The 17,550-nt window shown below is 28.1% G+C and overlaps 1 protein-coding gene across 1 annotated transcript in view; it reads right to left on the reverse strand.

Moving 5' to 3' along the window:
• The window catches only part of LOC116773623 (uncharacterized), a 69,773-nt gene that overhangs the window by 15,480 nt on the left and 36,743 nt on the right, over positions 1-17,550 (reverse strand). The window contains exons 2-5 of the mRNA XM_032666109.2: positions 11,677-11,766; positions 6,336-6,535; positions 1,872-1,973; positions 1,568-1,676 (exon numbers count right to left, since the gene is read on the reverse strand). Coding sequence (XP_032522000.2) covers positions 1,568-1,676; positions 1,872-1,973; positions 6,336-6,535; positions 11,677-11,746 — 481 coding nt within the window. The 5' untranslated portion in view covers positions 11,747-11,766. The remainder of the gene's footprint in view (positions 1-1,567; positions 1,677-1,871; positions 1,974-6,335; positions 6,536-11,676; positions 11,767-17,550) is intronic.

Genomic DNA, 17,550 nt, shown 5'->3' on the forward strand with positions numbered 1-17,550 from the left:
TTAATTCAGACGGATAATTTGAAAGACAAATTCTGGTATCACTAAAAGAATTTCTATGAAGTTTTTGTTATCAGAAAAATTCTGAAAATTTTAATAATTATACATTTAACCAAACGAATGAAGTTTGATTTGTATATTATCGTTATGATATTTATCGGGATAAGATAAAGTTGATAAAATAAGTATATGTTTATGAGATGTATAAGATTTAATTGCGTGATTTATAAAACAAGCATGAATCTAAGTTATGAAGAATTAAATATGAAAAAGTTATTGCAAATAAAAAATTAACTCCCTACCCTTTAAATGAACGGATGATAAAACAATTTAAGGTACACCAAAACATTAAACAAGAAGCCAGCAACAACGGAATGATAATATTAATTAAAGAAAAGCAATACATGAGTTTGGAACTGAATAAATGGAGCACCGAATTGTTTTCTTTTAATTCGCTCACCCATGAAATACACGAGAAGAATGGTCGGAAAAATATTAGGAAGTATATATGTTTTACTATGGATATTTAATGCTGTATATTAAGAAACATTAAAGGAGGTCGTTACAATTTAATAACCAAATATATTTTCGAGTTGGGAGTCTTTAGCGTTTCTTTTTTATTTGTGACTTATTTTCTGATATGCAATAATTTGTTTCTTGTAAAAAAAATGCTGAAGTAAATTTCAAATAGCTTACATATTTTAATAAATTGAAATCCGTTGCCTTCTTGAATGATGCCATTGAGATTGTTTACTTCTTTGAGCTTAGTTTTTAAATATTTTATCTTAAGTGACTGTTAAATAGTTTTAAAAAGTAGTATCACAATAATGAATAAAAACTTGGTTATTCTTGAACTGAGAGTATCCAAGAATTTTATTTCGAAACTAAATAAAATATAAATGTATTCCACAAAGTAATTTCGTATAGTTGGTCACAATCACTATGAGTTTCTTCAAACCTAATTTGATTTAATTCACATGGTCCTTGAAAAGAAAACCATTTATCTTTATAGTTTTCCAATTTCTAAGGGTCTTGAAAGTGCTATTCAGCATTTGTTATTCTACAGCACTATTGGTAGAATGATAAATGACAAAGCACTTTATAAATTCCAAGAAAACCGCATAAACTTTGTATACACGAATGCCGCTCGGAATATATAATTGGTGTGAAGCAAAATGACTCAACTTACCCTTTCTTGAAATTAATACGTTATTTGGTTTACCAATTTCAACCTTAATTATCTATTATTTATTGAGGACTGTATTAAATTTAATTATATTGTGTTGGTTTGAAATATAATATTAATTGCAAGTGCTCACAGTTAGTATTTATAAAATAATGATAATAATGAGTTTGGTGGATTATCTTATATATTTGTATGTAAGTAAAGTATAATCAATAACATATATCATATACATAATATCTTAATAGCGTAACAAAATGGTCTGTCAGAATTTGTACTACGAAAGACTTTTCATCGTAGATTAAAACAAACGATGACACCTAATCACATTTAGTTTCTAAAATATAAATTTCTTTTAAAGAAATAAAGTTACATTTCACAACTTACCTACAACATTAAGCCGCAGGAATATACTGGTTGGCGGATGTGAGGATACTTGGCACTCGTATATACCGGCGTCCCGTTTTTGAACGAAACGAACTTTTAGTGTCCAGTCCTAGAAAATTGGAATTTTTGAGCAAACATGAAGTCCCCTTTTATTAACGCTCGTATCGCAACAAACCAAATAGAGAAACAGATATATATTAAAAGTTTATATTCGGCAACAACTTTCAACCAAAAACTTTATAAAATGTATTGTTTAGTTTTACACACTCCATAATATATGATGCATTGCTTGTTAAAAACTTACTTCTGAGTGCTGAAGGTGAATAGCTTGGAATCTCTGATCTGAACTATAGGTTGTCAATCCTACTGTCAATAAATGGTAATCTTTTCTTCGTATCCACGAGACCTGAGACAAAAAAAACAACAGTTACAAGAGATAAAGAAAAAAAAATTAAAGTGACACTTTAAATTAGCATCGAAGAAAAGTAAAAAAAAAAAGCAATTGCTTTGGTATAAAATGAATCAAACAGTATTTTTTAGGTACAAAATTCTTTTTAAATATTAAAACCGACAGTTAAATCTAAACTATCAAATAGACTATAGCAGTTAAAATTTTAAAGCATCGTTATTTTTAAAATATTTTCCTTACATTGTTATAATTGTTTTTAACAATAAACTGAAATACGTACGCGTATGTATACAATCATAGTTTTAAGTCTATTTAAAAAATTTCATACTCTCTTAATTTTTTAACTATACATATATAACTCGCTGTTGTGGTAATAATAAAACAATTAAAATTAAAACACACTTTATAAATATGACTTGAATGTCAACTCAAATTTCGGTAGAATATTTACTTATGAATATCTGATAATAATATATATAAATAAAATCTGCCAACCATGACATTGTGAAGGCAGATTAAGTTACTCTGCGTAAAGGAACTCAGAGCTTGCATAATAAATTTTGAGGTTGTTAACGAGTTAATAGTTACCTTAGCAAGCATTTTATCATCACTTTTATATTAAGTCTTAAGAATATTTCATGTTTCTGAATTTTTGTGTTATTTTGTATATTTTATTTTAACCATCTATTATATGAATACGATAAAAACCTGAAGTAATTAATTTTAAGCCTTTATAAGCCATTGACAATAAAATTTCCTTATTTTCGTCTCAGGATTGTCGTAAATAGTTTATAAGCTTGGAAAGGAGTTTGTGAGTGCTTAATTCCTGTTGTTAACCTTTGTTATATGGTCCCTGAACTTTTCCCTGCTTATGTAACGTTGTCTGAGCTAATATAATTTCTTATCTTGGATTTCTAGTCTTTAATTGATGTTGTTATCGTTATTTACACGTACCGTTAAAGTTGACACACCTTCTGTTTTGTTTTCGAACAATTTATTGTGAATTTTTGTTTCCATATTTTGAGGGCATAATACATTATTTCAATTTGAATTAGTGTCTCGTTCCTTTAATTTTTTTATGCTGTTGGGCATGCTTTACAATTCCAATAGTATTATTAAAATAATAAAACCATGTAAATATCTTTGAAAGTGTAATAAAATACAAGCCAAAATTGTTCAGTATATGTTTTTTTTTATGTTTGGTGATTTTGTCCGCGAGGACCTATATTATATTTATTTTTATTTCTTATTTTCATATATATTTTGCATTATTAAAAAAAATATTTCATTTTATCATATCATGCTAAAAGTATTCTTATCCTATACATTTTGAGGTTAACGAGCCTGAGCAAAAAAAATCCTCTATTAAATGAAGACCTTTTCAATTACCATAATACACTTTCACTACATCGGTCTTACTAATAGTGTTTTTGGAATTCAGTTCTATTAAGAAAATTTTACAAGAAATTAAGCAACATAATGTTTTATTACTACGATAAAATATATAGATAGTACTTTTCTTGATTGAATATTGAGATATATTTTTTAATTTATTTACATAACTGTCTCAGAAAGGCTTTAAAATCAATTTATTTAATTTTTTTAAGACAGGAAAAATCCAAGCCTACATTCGACTCATTTTATTCTAGACGAGAAACTGAAAAAGATCAGTTTCGTTTATAAGCGAAATCAATAGAACCTTGTTTTTTATCATTTTTATTTCATATCTCTGCTTTCTGTTACAAATTTTCTATTTTTCACTTTTTTGCATTAAAATGCAAAATCCCAATGTTATCAATATACACAGTAAATATAAGATGTAAACTGGGAGTAGTCTTTGATTACTTCAAATGAGGATAAAAAACACGTGCTTCAACAAATAAGTTCACAATAAATAGTTTAAAACTGAGACGAAACTTCTCAACATTCCATGGAGTCACCGTGCGGGTGCCGGGTCCATCGCGTTGCAGGGAGAGGAGCTTCAACAGAGCCTGGGACTTGTAATCCAGGTGTAAGTTTAAGGAGCCCCTATGTAAAGCGCATTAAAAGAGGTGACCAACGTCCAAGCTCCTCTCTCCACCTAACCAAATTTGAAACGAACCTACTAGGTCTGCTTCTGAAGTACGTTCTAAGAATGAATTGATGTTAGTTCTGGAAATAAGGAAAATAAGCTGAAATCATAAGTTAGTAAATTTAACTTGTTTCGTATTTTTCATTACATTCTTTTGAGATAATTAATCGGTTGTTTTTTCATTAAAGTCATGTCTATTTAGCAGAACAATTAACATAACGACTATGTCTTAGAGTATTACAGGTGTATAACAACTGAGTCTTCTTTATTTATACAAATGTATTTAAATAAGTGATGTTATTGTTATATTTAAGATATCTAGATATTTACATTGTATTTTAATAGAAAATATTTGTAAGATGTTTCGTTTTATAAATTACTATAATATTATGTGGAAGACTATACTATTTATGGAGAGCGATTATAGGTCAATATTTTTAGCACACTTTCACTACTCTATAGCCTGACACATTATATTATATTATATATATATATATATATAAATAAGTTTTATATGTCTACTAATAGAAATAAAATAATAGATTTTCAAGAAATCATATCCGAAATTCCGGAAGCAAAATTTTTTTTGTAATTAATTCTTTAAGAACTAATTTTTCTTAAGACATTTGTATAGCTACATATAAAAAGTTAGAAAACATATTTAAGTTTATTTAGCACGACATAGAACTCACCGTTCTTTCTTAATATATCGATTTAGACGAAAATCATTTTCTTGAGAAAATTTTAGAAAATTTTTATAACAATGTTGTCGTAAAGTAAGCTTAAAGTTGTTTCTTATCTCGACATCTTTTATAAAATGGGACAAATTTGAAAAGTTTCAGCGTTTATAATGGGTGTTCAGGATTTATGACACGGTGGTTTTATTAGATAGATTTTATCAAAACTTGTAGGTTTTTGTATATTCATTAAAATAAAGGGTCATGGAAACTGATAGAATGTTTCGATATTATGTAGAATAATAAAAGAAAAGATATTTCCTCACTACTTTTAGCCTTTTGTTGTTAAATGGCAAAAAAATTATAAGTAGTATTTACACATCAAATTAACATATAACTATCATGTTATTAATAAATAAAAAAGGGTTTGTTTGTCTAATTATAATTTGTTACTCGGTTACGTAATAATTATTCGATTTTATTTAAAACATATTTTGCTATAACTATTGTAAATTTTCATTAAAAGGTGATTTTCTATTTATCCAGAAAGTATTATCTCTAAGAAACATATAAAATTTTTCATGTGACATTCAAACTGGAGACTTAACTAAACTGTATGTATTTATCAAAGTATTACTTATAAATTATAATGAAGTGATTTTGTTTGACATAAACTAGCTTAAATAAAAACGACATATACATTATAGCATTACGTTTATGAAATAATAATTGACGAGTAATATTAAACCCGATTAATTTAATGACCTCACTGTTCATTCAATCATACCGGTGTGGCATATATTCGTAACATCAATCGTAATGAACACTCCACTTATATAAACGATCGTGTTACTAATACTTGAATGCACTTGAATTTAATGAATGGCAGCCGTTGAATAATTCAGCAGCTTTTGAAGATTTGTCTTTGAGTATATCGGGAAATGTCTCGAGAGATTCATATCCAGTATAGATTGTTACATATGTATAAAAGTGATTTGTTACGTGGGTTAAGGTTATAGTTTTATTTAAATATTACTATTTACTATATACTAGATACTAGATATAACTCTTGCGCGTATAATGATAAACAATATAAATTTTATATAAAAGATTTGTTGATAAATATATTAGATTGCTGTAAAGTTTCACCACAGAGTTCCAAGAATGCAATACAAATGAGTGTTTACCAGAAGCAACCATTCTGCATAACACTACATGCGAAATGCAATTTGTCGTCGAAGTAATTTAGTTATGACGTCGTTTCAAGTTATTCATACATAATGTTTACTTATATCACTTAAGTGACCTCGTACCTTGATAGACTCAATAATTAATAAAGTAGAATCTACATATACTAAATATCTTTATCTTTATGGTCCAAGTGACATGTTAAAACAATAGGTTTCATTAAATATGGCGATTGTACCAAAAAAGTTGCAACAAACGTAGTTACGTATTAGAGTTGTACATTTTTTACCTTATACTATTTATATTTAGTGCTTATACCATTCAAAAGAGTGGAGTTACTTTAAGCCCTAATCCCTTTTGTAAAAGGAAATATATTATAGTAATTGGATATTTTATTTAAAAATTGATTTGACAAAAACTTACAATGCCATCTCCAATATTTCTTATGACACACGGCAGTAGCGCCGTCGATCCAGTCTGTGACGTCACTACTGTGTTGTTTTCGGTGCCAAAATGCTTCTCTGGTGTTCCAAAAACGTCATCGATAGGGGGAAAGGAAACGGTAAGCTCGTTCTGGTCTTCTCTGATGGTTGTAGATTCTGCAGTTGGGGGAGGTGATGGACCTGGAAATATATGAACTATTATAATATCTAAAATATATTTAACCACTTTCATAATTATGGAATATTAATCCCCATTAGAACGCTTTTTGTAATTCTTGTGTTTGGCATTTGAGAAGTTTATTCTGTTTAAATGATAATCATCATATTATTTAAAAATAATTTTAAAAAATTGCACTTAATTTAAGTATAAAAACTACTTCCAGAAAACACATCAAGACTTCGTTGTAACACAAAATATAAATATGTTATGTTGATATTTGGCATCAAAGATTATCTAGTTATAAAACACAAAAAATTAAAAAAAATAAAATTTACGTCTGGCTCTAAAGGCAAGTTCCAATGAGGAGACTATTCAAAAAATCACAAGCTGTTGATTTCGAAATAGAAGTAACATGTTATTATATTTTATTTTTAACTTAAGAAAATAAACTGTTAAAAAACTTATAAGTAAAATAAAAAACTAATCTGAAGTGGATTGCCAACTCAAACCGAACCAAAACTAAATCTATAAAGAAGTATGATTTCTAAGCCAACCATCCAGCCATAAGCCGGTTACTTAACAATTTTAAGGAGAATTTAATAATAAAGATACAATACAATATACCGTTATGGCATTGCAAAGAGCACGATTACTGTAGATGAGGTGTGAAAGCAAAATATATAATAATCGAAAATAAGCAACTTGTTGCTACTCGTCAGTTAATATTAATCATAGTACATAATATGTTTCTTTTAAACTTTTTGCTTTTTAAAATTTATATTTCATAGAGAGGCTTTAAATCCATTTGTCATATATTTACGAAGACAATTTTTTGTATAGTTAATTTGGTCACTTATTTTTTTAGCTATATTTAAAATTTTATGAATATCTCTTTTATAACTATTATATAATGATCAAAGTTGTTTCAGCGATATCTTAATTATTATTTTTCTAGAAATTTAAAATATTTAATATTAGATTAGTATTCGTAAATTTAATATTTTGAATTTAGATAAAATGAAATATTTATAGTTTTATCTATTGTTAAAAGTTTTTTTTTTAAGTGTTTAGTAAATACCAAGTTATTTCATTAGCACAGCCGTAATATTCTAAAAGTAACGATAATAGAACTTATCCTAATGTCAAAATCTTCGAACTCAATGGCCTTTTCCTTCATTGCCCTCAATCAGGGAATCAGAAATGACGATCACGAAATCACAATAAGAAAGGCGTTGCAAACATTTGGTATAGATTAACGTTTCTTTACTTGTAAGTAACATATTATTTTTATTTTATTTTTACATTAAATACATTTTTTATTTTGATATTGTTTTTCAAATATATATAAAAGTTATTTATGGAGCTGAAACCACTTAATTTCGTGTTTTAAATGTATCAGTAAAGAAAAATCATTGAAAATTACATACTATACACACATTACAGTTGTTATAACAATTCAAATAATTCAATAATCGAAGATGCATTAACTCAAACTTATATTGCAAGCTTTTATGGTTTTTGTATAAATTGTTTTCGATTGCTGATCAAACTTTGCTGAGAATTGAAGCAGGGGGAACAAACATACATTCCGTTGTTTATGTTAAAATTTGTTTTTACTCACTCCACGGATGCTTTTATTTAAATGGAAAATAATCCGAGTGCATAATAATGGTGTGAACATCCTCAAGTATGGCATACGTAATGCTCGAATGATTCTTATTTTGCAATGAATATATGTCAGAAACTGGATGTATTGTATAAATCATATGATTAAGGTTATCTGAAGTTTTTACATTATGTTACAAATTTAATTTTGTATTATAAAATACTATATACGTAAAATACAATTATATGACTAAAAACAAAGATATTGGTTTGTATCGCATTTATAAACAGGCATTTGTCAGAGCCAAAATATTGAAACCGTAAAAAAAAATGTAAAAAACTCATTTAAATGTATTTTATTTTGAAAGAAATTTTAATATAAGAAGAATTCGCGAAATAAAAAGTAAATGCGTAAAAAATTCTTTTATAACAAATCCACTGTTTACTCGGTACTCGTTAGACAATGCCGAAGGCGACTCAAATAACCTGCTACTCGCGTCTTGTTTGTCAGAGACAAGGAATAATACGTTTTTTAATTTTTACTCCCAGAATTCTTTATCCCCTTTTAAAAAAGTGTTTTATATTTGTAAACAATATTAAAAATAACAAATAGATGGACCTAAGTAATAATATCTTGGTAATGGAAAAAGAGAAAATTTGTAAGAGAAACATTAAAACAAACAAAAAACATTATTTAATTTAATACTTTCCTTTTGTAAGTTAACTATATAAGAAAAAAAAAAGATTTTAATCAATTTTAATTAATGATTTCTCATGTTAGGATTATATTTGTATCTTTTGGATATTTTTATGTATTATACAATCAGGTTTATTACTTATTTTTCACATATTAGCAAGACAGCAAACAGCCCAATCAGTACTGACTCCGTCTATGTAAGCGACATTCCACTTTTACAGTGTTCCAATTTCATTCGTTCATCAAAACGAGAATTCAGCAAACATGTTTACAAGCAGTTTTGTTTTTGCCGCGAAATGCTCAAGCAAGTGCAACAAAGGATTTTATTATGCCTCGGGTCTTTCATTTGCTGGGTGAACTTTAGCACGCGTAATGATGCAGTGAGACGTTTTTGTGGGAATAAATAAAAATAAAGGTTCATTGTAGTTTTAGTCGTAATTTAAAATAGTAGTGAAATGAAAAGTAGGTACCTGTTTTTATGCTTTTGTTCACAAGGTTGTTGCAATGTTCTTTTTGAATTATAATATGTGTTGGAAGGTACTTTGTTAAGAAAAGAGTAGAATTTTAAAATGGTAAGAACATATGTATATGCGTATACTTATTGTTGAATCTAAATATTTTAAATAAGTAACATACAAGGGTATTACAGAACTTTCATTTGAAAGGGGATTTTATTAACCATTATAATAAAATTCAAATGAAAACTATTAGAGTAGAATAAAAAAAATCATTTAAACGAGCAGGATTCAATACTTCAACCTTCCAAATGTTGCGTATGAGTTGCTAATAATATATTAACGAATGTTAACTATAGGCTCTAAAATTTTTAAAAGTCGCAATTATATAGTGCACGGAATGTGTCGGCTTGATATTATATATTTTTATTTTGAACAATCCTTCCAAGTTTTTTTCTTTTTGAAAAACAGTTAAATAGTTTGATTTCATTTCAAACATCCCAAATGCTTGAGGACCGATATGTCACTGTATGTGCTTACGATTTAATATGAAAATCAATTAAAATTTCAAAGTATTTAAACAACTTATTTTTGTTATATTCTACTATTTCATGACTCGGCCTATTTGTAGAAAATAATTTCAAGATACAGTAATTGATTAGATTAGCGTTTCCCTTATTTGTGTGTTGGCAACTTGCCTTGTTGTTGAAAAACAAGTTTAATAAGGGTATTGTTTTTGTTATTAGATGAAGTCATATGTCGAAATTGGATGAAGCAAATGTTGTCAAAATGTTATAGGAGTCAACAATTGAAATTTCTCTTACCTATAAATAATATTAAAACATAAAACGTAATGAACCATAAAATATTTTCAACGAAAATTTCACATCAAAGTTCAAAATGGGAAGTAATGGCTTAATAAGGAATATATTTTCTCTTGTTTCTGTGTTTTTTATCGAAAATTATAAAAACCTTTCATCAATCATAAATAAAAACTAATTAAACAGGAAAAACATTTTCAATAGCACAATAGTCTACACGATAAACCCATTGCTTCAATATGCAAAATTTCACAATGTTTCAATTAAATTACAGGAATCAATAGCTATTTATTGTGAAAAACAAGGAATTTCTTTATTTATATTTTTATTTATATTATAATGGTTATATATTTTTTAACCAAATTCCAAAGTCCAAGCGGACAAATTAATGTATAGAAAGTAGTAAATAAATTTATTCCTATAATGACTAGGTAGTAGGGCCAAGCGGAATTTATATTACTTAAATGAGATCAGACTGGTTTTTTGTAATACTCCCATATTAGTATCGTTTTTCTTTGGCAAGTAAGAAGTCTGCTGGGAATTCTGTTTGCTGACATCTGGGGGCCAGCTTTGATAATGACATGGCCATTAGTAGATATGGACAGAACTGTAGGTGTAGGTAGGTAGGTTACTATTGCAAACATCCATTGATTACGACAGTAGCTCAAGTCAGAGGATTTTATTTAGATTTACTTTTCATTTAATGTACCCCGGGAACATTAATTAATAAAACTTTTCGAGATTTGCCTGTGTTTGTACATATGTTAGACTGTCCCTTTGCATTTGCAAAAATCCTTTGGTTACGATAACCGCTTAACATAATTCACTCACATTTTATAAAATTAAACCATTACAAATGATATAAACACTTATGTAAGAGTTTTGATCTATGAAATATCGTTGAACACATTTACTGTAAGATTTGCTTAGTTTTTGAATTAACATTGTGTAAATTTAATGATTAATTGACTTTATTTCTTTTACGTTGGTTAGAAAGAGAAATACTGTTTTTAAACTAGCATTCCATTTATAAATTTTTCTACCGAAAAATACCGCAAACTTATTTTCACGAGTAAAATATTTTTTTTTGTAACAAAACAATATTAGCATTTTTTAGAAACTCACAGGATTCATTTTGACGCTTATTTAATTTGAAATGGAAATTATGTAAAGAAAAAGTCTAGAATTATTTAAGCTTAAGTTAGCCTGTTAATGCGCTAGACGGCCTACTAATGAGAAGATTTGGAGCGTTAACTGAAGGTAGGCCATGCTCTTGGATATTTACATTTACCCGTCTTTCTGTTGAACAAAATAAGCCTTGATTGTAACCTTATTAAGAACTTAAAAGGTTTAAACATGTTTAATACAATTCTTTAATATATTAATATCTCGTTTTTTTTTTCATTTTAAGGATAAGAATATGTATATTCTAGTTGTTAATACATATTGCATAATCGAAGTAAATTAAAGCGTGGGAACACACGTTAAATTAACGGTGCTTTTAGATATAGAACAGTAATTTAGAAATATCTTGGTTTGAAGAATTGTAAGACTTTTTTTATTATTTAGAAAATAGCTCTTACCTTCTCCCGTAGTTATAACGATGTGGATAAGCAGAACAATTATCCCTAAACACTTCTGCCCCTCCGACATTGTTGTCGTGGGTTCTGTACCTGTAAGTAAAATGACTATGTTACTATAGGGTTATTATACTATAAAAAAATATATTTCAAACAACCATATTGTTATATCCGAAATAACCAACAACAAAATATGTGAGAGTGAAAGTACATCAGCCACTAACATTTTATCCCTAATTAGATGATACTGATACCTAGGTATCAGTATCGTGTATTTTCCCGAGTACAAATTTATATAATTATTTATTTTTTCGGATCTATTCAATCTGAAAATCATTGTTTTATGTAGAAAGTTTGATTGTAAATAATTTTCATATTTCTGTAAATATAAATTTATGTCATTCACGGGTCAGAGGCTGCGACCAATAGCATTACAACAAAAAATGAGTTGAACTTGAGCCATTTATGAATATGTAAAATACTTCTTTGAATGGCCCTCAAAAATTAGGTCAAGCCATTCAAATAATATTATATTTTAATGTTAATGAGGTTCGAACACGGCTACCTACAAGCGTACTTTAATTCTAGCTGTTTTCACAATAAACTGTACTGTTTCTTGAGTAATTTTTTTTTATGAATAAATTTTTATTTTAAATTAAATGTTGATTAATAATATAGTTTTATTTGTTTTGAAAAACACATCATAATTATAACCTAGTCCACCAAGAACTTAATAAAATAGTGTTTTTTTTTAGTTTGATCTATAAAAATACATAATATTGAAGTAAAAGCCTTCACGCACGAATGATTTAGGGAGTTAGCTGGTGAATGCGTGTCGAGATCGTTATTAAAAATGTGGTTTGGCGAGGTAAAAGTAAGTAGAGAGCAGATGTAAGTTAGTGGAATGAGTAACGTTTCGTATTTTACATATTATAAAATAATTTTATAGCATAATTATGAAAATATTATTGTAGGGGACTGTGAGAGAGGATCAAGCATACATTTTCATAATTTCTTCCTCTCATATCTGTAAACATTTCATGTACACTAAGACACAGTGCAGTGAGAACAAGAGAAAGCACATGAAAATCATGCATTAATATGTATAATTTTGTGTTCTCTGAATTTTATCTACATGTAACTGATAAGGTGGATTCCTTCCAACATTCTATTCTGTTTCTTATCAACTACAAGTGAAGTGTAAATATCATAGAGGATCTCCTGAATAGAGGAAGGAGTAATTGCGGACTGGAATAATCGTTTATATCAAATCTTATATGCTGTCCATAAGAGGTATAAAGTTTATTTTGTAATCCATTATATTTCACATTTTTTACTTTGTTTTGTTTTTAGTGCCCATAACCATTGTGTATTCAAAATTTTTTTTTACATACTTAAGTATATACATATAAACATGTACATATGTGTTGTAGTTTGTTTATATATATATATATATATATATACACACACATGTTACTACATACTGCTGTGTATGTTACTAAATAGTATAAAATGCAGTAATTTTTAGTTTAATCTACTTACATCTTTTAAAATATGTATTTACGGCTCGTTTATTTTTGAGAAATCAATTTTTTTTGCTGTGTTTATAAACTTACTTTTAGTTACATTATGCAATAACTATGTGAAAAGAGACAAGTTTGAGTTTATAAAATATTTTATTACCTCCTCAGGCCAAGAGGAAAGTTGTAAAACCGCATGAGCTCCTCTAAAAATTCTAAAAATAATTTTATAAACTAAGTTCATAACTTCGGGACGCTTAATTAACTCAGGTATAAAACTAATATAATTTTACTCGAACTTTAAGCATTCCTCACTTTAGTTTTAAATTTATTCTTGAAATAAAACTTTTTTTTATTTACACTAGTTTCAAGTAGCAGTCAACAAAAGAATGTAGTCTTGTGAATTTTAAAACTCAAACAAAACTTTACCTGAAAATGGTATTATGTAACATTAGTTCTTGTAATGACGACTGCAGTTTTGTAACAAATAGTCAATCTGTAGGAAAAAAAGCAACAATCACTTTCCAAAGCAATGCACGTATTCATTTCTAGGTAAAGATATAAATTCTCGACCAAGCAAGGTAAGATTATAAACTGTAACGGAGCGTAAAGTAGCAAAGGTTTTTCCTATCTTGTAGAGGTTCATATAAAGTAAATTTTGAATATGATTTTTCGATGCAGGGAACGGATTAAGGAAAAAAAAATGTTTATTAGAATAGAAAAATAATACATTAAAATTCTTCCACTACATTTTGCCACACTAGAAATCACCTTAAAAGAGCGAAATAACGCTGTGAACTCTAAGGGCCCTAAACATTTTCTTAAAAAAATTAATCATAGTAATAAAAATTGGGTAAAATGAGTTAAAATTATTCAAAATTTATAATATCTATTAATCTTATTAACATACAAACTTGAGTACACTGTGGGTTACCTTTGCTTTTTATCAAATCAGACAGAATAATATTAGAATTTGAAACAATAGAACAGAAATAAAAAAACATAGCCATATTTATAATTTCAATAAAAAAGTAGATTGAAATAAATAAAATTAAAATTGATAATAAAACATAATAATACATAAAAGTTTTATTTTAAATAGTGCTGTCTATACTTGATCTCTGAAAAAATTTCTGGATAGTCTATTAAAATTACATAATATACTTGTGTAGTACCTACAGTTTAACGGTATTATATATATATTTGTAACAAAAAGAAAACTAAACCGTTGTCTATTTTGGAACAGAAATCATTATTCAAACGTAACTACCAAGTGTCAAGCCATGCCTCAAAGCAAAAGAACGCTTTGCCTATTAAGGACGACAAAACACTATTGAGGTAAATATAACAATCTTATTGGCCAACAGAATTTCACGTATAGTCTAGGAAATATATTTCCAAGAACTCGCTTGCAAGACAGGGTGTTATCAATTATAATAAAACATAAGAGTGTAGCAGTTTTCATTTTAATTTCAGACGGATCGTCAAGTTACGTTATTGGTTGAATTGATACAGACTACAAGTAACTTTGGAATCAAGTAAAGTTTAAAAAGCTATTTTTTTATATATATACTTTCTAGTTATATCATGTTTGGCGAACATACTATCCGATGTTCAGTAAAAATGGAACCTTAGATAATACACTCACCATCCCTATAAGAGCTTATTCACTCTTGTCTTAAAGATATTACAATTGTAAATGCTAGGAAATAATAACATATTCTTCGTGTACAGAAAAAGAAGGAGAGGGCATTTTAATTCCGGTGCTCAAAATTAACTACGTCAGTTTTACCTAATCGAGATCACCAATAAACCTTCTTAACGGAATCTAGCTCTGTGGGAAGACATGTGTACAGCATCTGCTAAACGTGACAACCTCCATATACAAACGGACATGTTCTTTTTTTTTTCTATGTAGAAACCAAAAACTGCTTCGGCGGGAAGTATAGTCATAATTTTTAAGGACATCAAGGTTCGTTGAAGTGGCATTTTATTTGAACTCAATAAACTGCCCAAGTTACAGTTCTAGGACATCTCAACGCCTAACAGCTGAAGGCCTTCGATGTATTTCAAAGATTACAGATACAACCAAGGTCGCCAACATATCTTATGTTGCGAATGTCCATGGACGGCGGTGACTACTGCCCATCAAGTAGGCCGTCTGCTCGTTTGCAACCTCTCTCATATAAAAAAAAATCTTGCCCTTGTTTTTGTCCTCTTAAATTTCACCAGATCAGTAAAGCTCCTTTGGGGGGTTGGAGGTTGAACACACCAAGAATTTAAAAATCAAGAATCTCTATTGACAAGGTTGGACAAACAGTTTCTCGTCATAAAAGTTAATACGTTAGGGATTCCCGTTTGTTGAATTTAGTGACTCAGTTGCAAGTGCTAGTCTTAAAACTAACATTCAGAGTTTTATTTATATTTATAGGATATGCATGAAAACAAAACATCTAAAGTTTCAGAATACTTCGCCCTACCATTTCTTTAAACAAACATAGCTCCTACAAAACTCACACAAAGGTTATCCGGTGTTTAATTAACCGTGTTTTAAAACCAGGCAACAATATAAAAAGAAATTTAAAACGAGATTGTGAAAGTTCTAACTTTTTATAGCATCCTTAAGGAGTGTTTGTTTTTTTTCTTGAAAAGGTGGCATAATGAATACAGCGATAGTTATACTTTAGGCTGATTTACTTTGTAATGTTCTTAAATTTTGTTATCATTCAAAATATTTACAGCTTCTGTAAAGGTGATCTGTTGGATCTTTCTATTTTATGTTGATAACTGTAAATATACATATATGACTTTCATTATCATTTATGTTAATGGTCATTACTGTATTAAATTAATTTTAATACAGACATATATATACTCGGTTTATTTTGGCTAGTTATTATAGTGTAAAACCTTAGTAATTCACGAGAAAAACTATACAAAGTGTAATATAAAGTATAATTGTTCATGATAAACTTATACTGTCTGAAACAATGTAGTTAGAACCCACATCCACAATTACCTTCGTCAAATTATATTGCTCTGAAAATTTACGAGCTTTTCAAATTATACTGAAAACCGTCTAATATAAATAAGATCATATTTCACAATAATCTTATTAAATCCGTAATAGTTTACATAACAAAGACCCTTCTAGTATTACAGCTGGTTCAGATTTGGTCTTAATATTGTATTGTGAGGTCTAATAAAGTACTATTCCAAAGGGAGTTTACCCATGTTTACTTGAATAGAATTCAACGAGGGAACAAGGCTGGGCGCAGTGCCGTACATCCTAAACATTTTGCATTTGTATAAGGATCCATTGTTATTCCAACTTTAAAACCCTTCGGCTTAGTTTATACATTTTTAGTAGGTTTAGTAGTTTAGAGGTAAAGTAACAAAATTTCTATACTAAACACTAACAAATATATTACGGAAAAAGGCTGAAGTCAGAAGTATCATTAGAAAAAGTCTTTTTTACGGCAACATTCTTTCATTAAAAGCAACAGAATTAGTTTTATTGAGAGGAAAAGGCAAGTTTCAAGTTTATTTGTTTTACTAATGGTACGCTGTTATTTGTATAGTAGCGTTGAAATATTTGCAAGTTTTTTTCTTAGACTATAGTTTGTTTGAGTATTAAGTATATTGAACCCACTAAGAAGAAATATTAATATATGTACACGTGGAAAAGGTATTTTTCACAAATTAGAGTTTTAATTTTTTTTCTTTTCAGGGAATCTCTTGTCACCAAATGAATTACTCTCCAATGTTAGGTTGGATAATATAAATTCTGCCAAATAAGGTTACACTCTTTTTTTCCCCTTTAAATTTTTATTGAATACATTAACAGATAGACAGGCTTTTACTAAATCTAAGCGAACTTGGAGTACAAAAATATTATATTATTATAACTTGTTTTATCACAGTGAAACTTTACATTATATAAACAAAAAAAAGATTGATAAATATGAAACAAGGACAAAACAACTATCGTTTTATATAACAATTGAAATAACGGAAATTCAAATCATTTATAAAAGGTATTCGAAAACAAGACGATTTTTCTATACGAAAACAATAAAGATTCTGTTATTCCTAAAATTATTCTAAGTCTTTAATAAATAGAAAATCCGATATTATTTTTCCACGTTATGGAAAAGTTCTTAATAAATGGCCTGTTGTCTCAAAAATGACATCGTTACTTTTACTGATTTGGCAAAGACATAATTGGGGACAATCAGAACCCCAATTACAATTTTATTGTTCCACTTAGTCTTTTCACACAGAATGTTAAAGCATAAAAATGTTTTTGTAACCTTGAATTACAAGATTCTTACCTTTTTTTATGACAGATTTTTTT

The sequence above is a fragment of the Danaus plexippus genome (assembly GCF_018135715.1).
Source record: "Danaus plexippus chromosome 22 unlocalized genomic scaffold, MEX_DaPlex mxdp_27, whole genome shotgun sequence".
NCBI classification, from domain to species: Eukaryota; Metazoa; Arthropoda; class Insecta; order Lepidoptera; family Nymphalidae; genus Danaus; species Danaus plexippus.